The sequence below is a fragment of the Acartia tonsa genome, chromosome 1 (assembly GCF_053477335.1).
Source record: "Acartia tonsa isolate MP-2025a chromosome 1, ASM5347733v1, whole genome shotgun sequence".
In the NCBI taxonomy this organism is placed as follows: Eukaryota; Metazoa; Arthropoda; class Copepoda; order Calanoida; family Acartiidae; genus Acartia; species Acartia tonsa.
The window spans coordinates 2,059,116-2,067,756 of record NC_137260.1 but is presented as its reverse complement, the minus strand read 5'-3'; the positions used below and the strand labels follow the sequence as shown (position 1 = coordinate 2,067,756).

General features: G+C 34.5%; 1 protein-coding gene across 1 annotated transcript; it reads right to left on the bottom strand.

Annotated features, from left to right (window-relative positions):
- Positions 1 to 2,226: 2,226 nt before the first annotated feature.
- On the bottom strand, positions 2,227 to 5,130 carry LOC145331851 (uncharacterized; the record flags this gene model as incomplete). The annotated part of the gene is given in 3 exon segments (XM_080176703.1): positions 2,227 to 3,137; positions 4,487 to 4,563; positions 5,098 to 5,130. Coding segments are annotated over 3 exon segments (276 nt in total), but the record flags the coding sequence as incomplete, so codon positions are not given.
- Between the last annotated feature and the right edge of the window lie 3,511 nt (positions 5,131 to 8,641).

The window sequence follows — 8,641 nt, the reverse complement described above, 5'->3', positions numbered from 1 at the left end:
TAACGCTATAGATGAAATTTTATTTAAGATAGACGGCTGATTTTTTGTGAAGATTTGCTACACCAGTGAGCGTCCAGTGTGTAATTTACTTTGTCTATTAAAAAAATATAAAACTATATGAGAAAGGTTTCGTGATTCTTGATTTTATCAAATTTTTTAAAATCTCCTTGTCCCTAACTCAATCCTTGTTTTTTTATGCTTCGCTACTTATGAATGTTGTCCACCTTGTTTTAGTAGAGACGGGAAAAAGTGTCGCAAAAATCAGCCATGTGACGTCATAAAAATGAGGAATTATTCTTCTCTAATCTCCCTCATTTTTATGATGTCACATGGCTGATTTTTAAGACACTTTTTCCCACTACATTAAAGTGTTGACATCAGTACAAACACAGATAAACTAGCAAGAAAACTAAGAAGAAAATGAAGAATTATGACGTCCAAAGCAGGGATATAAAGGGATAAGATAATGGCGGATAAAAAGATCATCCCCAATGATGATATTAAAAATCACCTCTTCTGTAGATCTTCATTAACATGTGTGGACACTCAACTTAATGAACCAACCAATCAAATTTAATAAAAGCCCCAAACTTGTTAAGCTATCGAAAAAAACTCTAAGGACTAGTCTAATAAACAGCCCAATGTCCCCTCCCTCCCTGCGTCCAAAGGGTTCTAATCAATTGATGATAAAATCCAGGGGGGGGGGAGTGGACATTGGGACTGTAAAATACGCTGGTACCCAAAGTTTTATGATCACGTTATCTTGTACGTTGGTTCAAAAACTGTACGTTTGTGAAATTTTAATTGATTGGTTCCAAACTATTGACCAACCTTTTTAATCTATAGAAGAGATAATTTTGTTTATCACTAATGGGGGATGTTTATCATTTTCTTATCCCTTGAGATTCCTGATAAATCATGATTTTCATCTGTACTCTTTTTAGTAGCGAAGCTTCTCATATCTATAATACAAAGTAGAACGATGCCTGTCTGTCCGTAAGTCCGTCTGTCTCGGTAACCACTGAACCGATTGGATTCTACGCTTCAGGGTATATACCTATTGGTTCTGTGGTGGTTTTAAGCTATTTTCTTGGGGGGGGGGGGACACCCCAAAAAATGAAAATTTCTCCCCCCCCCCCTAAAACAATTATTTTCATTAAACTACGAGCAGCACCAGTGATACTCTTTTTATATTTATTTTTTAATTATCTCTTGGTGCAAAGCCCCTAGAGGCTAGGGGCGAAGCCGCTAGTATTAACTTAAAATGATTATGTCTGTGGGCCTTCTTGGCTTCTATATGAGAGACCAAATAAAGCTAATAAATTTTTTTTTATAATAATTATCTAGACCATTGAGTATCTGCTTTTAAACGTTAATTTTTCTATATGGAATCAAGTAAAAGAATAGAGAGGGCAGGTATATATGGAGTAACAAAAATAAATATTTTCACCAAGGCTAATTTTGTGTAGCATCAGTTGGAATGTAGGTCAACTTATCGGCTATTGTCTTATCCCTTTAGATCCCTGCAAATTATGATTATCAAATTACCCTTTCTGTAAATTGGAATTTTTGGTGGAAAAGTTTGGACACAGCTAGTTTCAGCCAACCAATCAATATTATAAAAACTTTTGGGTCAAACAATGGGAGAAATCTATAATACAAAGTAGAACAATGTCTGTCTGTCCCTTAAGATCTCCATAACCACTGAACCGATCGGATTCTACTCTTCAAAGAATATACCTACTGGTCCTGTGGTGGTTTTAGGCTATTTTCTTGGGGGGTGTGACATCCCCAACCCCAAACCTCCCAAAAACAAAAAAATCACACACCCTTTTTTTTACGAATTTTGCGAATTCGCGATTTATTTGCGAAAATTTGCGCTCCATTCGCATTTTTTCCCTCTTTTTCTGGTAATAATATACATATTGATTAAGGCGGCTAAATGAGATATCCTTTTACAGATATTATTATCCTTGTTACTCTCTGTCTAATCAATTAATTAAATCTTCATCAAATGATCAGAAACTCGTCAAAGAACAAAAGTATTCTAAGTTTGGTTCCAGAGACTAAATTTTACCAATAAAAGTGCAAAAAGGCATGGGAAAATAATTGTCATATGTCATAAAATCACGCCTAAAAAATGGAAAGGGAATAGACTCGTTTTTTATTCTCTAAGTTTAATAGTATTTTTACTATTTTTTAAATGTATAAAAATCTATAAAAAAAAATTATGGAGTAGTGTTACTAATACCAGACTCAACAAAATTTGAAAGCTATTGAAACTACTTGATGTACGGGGTTTGATTAAGAAATTCGACCGTTTATAGCCGACAATACGGCCTTTCTTACCAAAAAGTGTACAGAGATAGGTTCTTATTAAATTTGGGTCGTCTTCCGTCAATCAATCATTATCATTATTTGATCGTTTCAAGATCAATTGTCTCTAACTGAAGAAAATCTTAATTATCTTTTTTGTTCATATTGATGAACTGTGTATGTGTACTGAAGGATCTCGTTAAACGCTGAAAAGATTAGTGAAGCTTCTTATAGGTCCAAAGAAGGTCTATAACTAATTTTAGGGAAGGGAATCATCATCTAACCAAGAAAAAACACCCAATTTTTTGGTTTTTCATTTTAACGAAAATTTAAATTGAATGGTCAAGTCCACCATTCCCAATTCTCCAAGTGCCCCTATAGGCCATTTAATATCTCTTGAAAAGTGAAAAAAGGTGCAATATTTTTTCAATTATTTTAACTTACACAGGAAGCATCAAAGGCTTCTGGTATAAAAGGAGAGGGGAAGGAACATAAAAAGTTCCTTCCTTTCAAAAAAAAACCATACTACTTTCTGTCAGAATAATTATATGGTAATTTTAATCTTTTTTTATACTTTTTTAATTTGAAGACATTTTAAAATTATGAACAGAATTTTTTTTTCAAGATTTATCTTATAATAACCGCTCTAATAACTTTAATAGCAGTGTGTCCACTGATTATTCCAGCAGTAAAGCGACAATTTCAATAGATTATTATATTTGTTGATGTATCTGAAATGTCCAGGTCTTGACTGTGTGTCCATGCAGAAATGTTCTATCTTTGGAGTGCCAGCGCACCTTTGGAATTCTATCGCCTTATATCTAAAAACAAGGATGACAACATCCATAAAAGCGAAGCACTGAAACTGTAGGACAAACGGACATTAACACTTATAAAGTGTCAGAACTGAATAATTAGAATATAAATGTAAAGCAAAATTGTAAGTAAATTTGTTGGAAAACTGCTTGATACACGATAATGTTTATGGACATACTTACATTTTTAGGACTTGATTATAGAGATGCTTCGCTTACAACATTATACTTTGTTGTCCCAGGAATCAGCATATCAAAAATCAGATAAATCTGATAATTAGATCACATAAAAATTTGTTGTTAAAAAAGTAGAAAATCAACATGTTTAAAATGGACATACGGACTTTCTGGTACGATTATAGAGTTGCTTTGCTTTCTAACTCATACCTATCTCCTATAGGAATCATCATGCAAAGTTTAAATCGATAGGGCAATTCTAACATGACTAAATTAACGAAACGAGCTATCCATTACGTACGTACGAACGGACGGACGGACCGACCCTAATTATAGAAAAGCTTCACTTTTAAAAATTATATTACTCAGATACCGGTTATCTGCCAGATTTAAAATACCGAAAATCATACAGATGAACAGATTTTAAAAAATAAGATAATGGTTATTAATTTATGTCAATGAAGTGGGTTAAATAAAGCAATACTTGTGTTCCTTTAAATAAAAACACACTGTATTTGCAGCTTTCTATTTGTACACTAATATGGTTTATCAAACACAATAACGACCCCATAAAAAAAGAGGTTGGATCAAATATTTGTTTATATTTAGTTTTTAAGGTAGAATTTGTGGAAAACTGCTAAAAACGTTTACTCTTGTACAAAATGCCCCAAGCCAATAAAGAAAAAGAGGTATTGATTATTTATTTCTGTCAATGGTAAGTGGGTTAAATAAAGCAATACTCTTGGTCCTTAAACTTACTGTAGAAAAGTATGATTAGTAAAGTAATAATAAATGTAAAAGAACTAATGATATCTATAATACAAAGTAGAACGATGTTTGTTTGTCTGTTTGTTTGTCTGTCTGTTTGTTTGTAGCGAAGGATATCGATAACCGCTAAACCGATCGGGTTCACCTTCACCGGGTAGCTTCTCATAGGTTCCGGGAAGGTTTATAACTATTTTATAACCCCAACCCCCCCAAAAAATGAAAAACACCCCCCCCCCCAAAAAAAAAAATGGTTTGATTAAACCTCTTGGGGCAAAGCCTCTAGAGGCTAGGGGTGAAACCGCTAGTATGTTTAATGTTTTGTCTGATATAATTGTATATGAAATGGCTTACAGACAAGGAACTACCCTAGCAAAAACATTGCCTTAATATTCTATAACTCGAGGTTATACCTGGATTTCCAAAGATCTATCATTTTGTGTCCATTTGATGAGACTGACTCTTTCAATTTTGATATTCCCACTACTGGCTTAATTAAAAATAAACAACAAAATAAGAAAAATTGAAGAAAAAAAATATTAAAGGGTGTAAAACAACAATTACTCACAATTTGTTTAGAGTTTTTAATGGGACATGCAAAGAACTTTCTATAGACACCTAAACCAGTTTTCTACCTTACAGACCCATCAATCATATAGAGAAATAATGGCTCTGTCTTAGAAATCAACAACAACATATAAAAACATACTCGCTCTTATAATGAAATCTTTCATTTTATGTTTTGGTGGTTAGATACAGGAATAGTTATTTATCGCATCGTATAATAAACAGCTTTCCACGGATATAAAATTGTAAAATTTTAAATTTAAAACCATTTTTTAGCCCAAGATGATGAAGGCAAAGACCAAAAAAGTCGGTGTAATTATATGATTGTATATCTTTAAATTCGCAGAAAAACTGAATATAATACGATGCTATACATAAGTTTTCAGTATGGCTGAGAACTGGTACTTATCCACCGGATATTAAAGCGATACTGAAAAAATTTATCTTTGTAATTTACCTGATAATTAAATGTGCAGGGAAGAACAAAAACCTGAAAAGAAATTTGGAAATACATTTTGGGTTAGGAAAAAAGGGGCGTGCACTGGGTTCGGAAGGGGGTGTCGCAGGGAATAACTAACTAACAATTGTAATTTCACCAGGGGAGTGGAGACTCATTTCAAGGGGGGTGTAGAATCAGAGTTGAGTTTTTAAATAGCTTAAAATGAGAATACACGGCCTCCCTCAAAAAAAATATGAGGGCCCCCCCATACTCTTTTTTACTCCCCACTCCCCCACCTCTCTTTTAAAGGCAGACGATAGGGAAATCAAAGAGGGAGGTGTGAGCAAGGAGCAAGGGATATGAATAGGGAGAAAAGGGGTAAGCATTCAACAGTTGCCAACTAGAAATTACATTTTTCTAATAATGTAAAAGGATGTGGTATTAAAATATTACTCGTAAGATATAATAGTAAAAGAAAGCTAGAAGGATTATAAAAAATATTAGAAATCTTATTTACATTTTTAGTTGGCAACCATTACTAGTATTAATGACACCTTCCCCTTTTCTCCCTGTGAATATTGCTTGCTCCTTGCGTTCATCTCCCTTCTCTCTTTTCCAATCAACATATAATGTGTCCCAGCACGCTTGCCTGCCCGTCGCAAGAAACTGGCCTGACACGCCTGCCTGCTTGGCAAGAATATAAGACGGCACGTTTGACTATCCCTTTTCTCGCTGTTCAAATCCCTTGCTCCTTGTCTCCAACAACCTTCTCCGTTTCCCTATTCTCTGCCTCTAAAAAGAGATGGGTGGTTGAGGGGAGTAAAAAAGAGTATGGGGGGCCCCATACTCTTTTTTTGGGGGGGGGGGCAGTGTATTATCATTTTAAGCTATTTAAAAACTCCTCTCAGATAGCTGTAGCAAGGAATATCTAATCATTGTAATTTTACCAGGGGAGTGGAGCCCCCTTTAAAGAAGGGTTTAGGATCAGATAGCTGTAACAAGGAATATTGGTTGCTAACAAACTAGTGCCAAACTAAACCACGCGGTGGGGGCGTGATTTAAATGTGTAGTATACTCCTTTTGTTAAACTTAATTTAGGGTTTCTTATATAATTGCAACGTAGTTATAAGACTTTGGGTAGTAATAAAATGAGACGTTGGGTACACCTCTAACTGAAACGATTTTTGATTAGTCAACGGATCTAAATTTGTCTCGGACAGGATATAATTAAAAGCCTAAATCGGACAAGGATTAGCCGAAAACGATATTTTTATACTTAAAATTTAAAATATAGAGCTAAATGAGTGACTGCGTCTTTCTCTTTTTATCGACAGACGCACTTGGATATATTATTTTCATAATGAATGATATGTATTTCCGATTTTAACGTCAGCTCATGTTTAAATTTGGTGAGCTATATTATTAAGTAGCGTTGTTAAGATTGGATGGAAGAATTTTGTAATGAAAGCAAAAGTGGGGAAGGAGGATAAGGGATGGGGTAAACAAGTTATCAAAATACCAAAATTTCTTGCCAGTGGAACAAATTCCACCGGAATATTAACAATTGTAATTTTACCAGGGGAGTGGAGCCCCCTATCAAGAGGGGGGTGTAGAATCATCAGATAGTTGTACAAAGGGGTGAAGGAAGTTGGCGATCATAACTATTTTAGGATATCCTTAAACTTGAATTACCCTCTCTCTTTTTTCCTTTCCCTATTTTGTGCGTCTTTCTTGAGTCTACAGGTGTTTATACAAATGTGCCAATTTTTTTTTTTTTTTTAAATGACATCTGTTTCATTTTCCTTTGCAATTAAGCTTTTTTTAGGTACAGGGAAGGTTTTTAGCTATTTTGGGAGAGCGTATCTCACCCTCCCAATTAAAAATTCCCCCCCCTAAATTTTTTTTCTCAATATTTCTTATTAAAACTCAAATCAAAAAGTAGAAGGGCAGTTGACTTATCCCCCTCCCGCCTTAAGAACACCTAGAGGCTTCTTGGGGGTGTTCGTTGCCCCTAAAATAAAAGCTATGTCTTGCATTTTTTTTTCAATTAGGTGTTTGATCACGAATTTCATATGGTAAAAATATTTTTCTTATTTAATTTTTATCCTAATAAGATAAAAATTATGCTTAAAAATTGTTTTAATAGCTATTATTATATGTTGCATTTTTAGATAAACGTGAGAGTTGTGATCAGAATTTGTGTATCATTTGTACTCTTTTGCGTCATTGCGTATTTTCAGATATGTATTACCCGTCATCATTCTAACAATTACGCAAGATAGATAGATAGATGTAGCAAGGAATATCTAACAATTGTAATTTTACCAGGGGAGTAGAGGCCCCTTTAAAGGGGGGTGTAGAAAGATAGCTGTAGCAAGGAATATCTAACAATTATAATTTTACCAGGGGAGTGGAGCCCCCTATAAAGGGGGGGTGTAGAATCAGATAGATGAAGCAAGGAATATCTAACAATTGTAATTTTACCAGGGAAGTAGAGTTCGCTTTAAAGGGGGGTGTAGAATCAGATAGCTGTAGCAAGTAATATCTAACAATTGTAATTTTACCAGGGGAGTAGAGACCCCTATCAAGGAGGGGTGTAGAATCAGATAGCTGTAGCAAGGAATATCTAACAATTGTAATTTTACCAGGGGAGTAGGTACCCCTTTAAAGGGGCGTGCACTGGATTCAGAAAAGGGTGTAGCAAGGAATATGCAACCATTGTAATTTTACCAGGGGAGTAGAGACCCCTTTCAAGGGGAGTGTAGAATCAGATAGCTGTAGCAAGGAAAATCTAACAATTGTAATTTTTCCAGGGGAGTGGAGCCCCTATCAAGGGTGGTGTAGAATCATATCAGATAATTTAATATACAAAAGTAGTTGTCCAAAAAGTAAAAAAACAGCATGTGTAAATGGAGGTACGGACTTTCTGGTAACGATTATAGAAATGTTAAGTTTTTTAAGTCGTACTTAACTGATAAAGGATTAAAGTAATATATATAGAGTGATAAATAGCTGTGTAACCCTTTCTCTTTTTTCAAGGGCCTTGTACCGTCTATGGGTTGGGTCTTCGGTTTCAGCTGAATCTTTCAAAAATGTAAATATATCCGGGTGCCAGCAAAAGAACATAGAGCAAATTGTAAACTAATGTGAACTCAAGGTCGCCCAAGCTTTTTACTTTGAATTGGAGGTTCCATACGTTCAAGAGGGTAATCTAAAATTTGGGGTGTAAATTAAGAGGTTTCAAGGTCTAAAGAGGTAAACACCCTTTTACCCCATTTACTTGGATATATCTATGTATGAGTTATAATGATTTTTGCATTTTCATCTAGTTAAATTTGTTTTGCATTTTCATTTGCTGAAAAATATTTTGAAAATTACCTATTGATATCATAAAATTGACAATAACCCAATTACTTAAAATAAGGACATAGTTAATTTGCCACAACCTCAGGGAGAGTTCAACCCTTTACAGAAAAATAATCTAAAACAAAGTAAATTCAGGCAAAAATTTAATTTGGGAACATCTGCAATATATTAGTTCTATATCTGTTGCTAGAGCCCG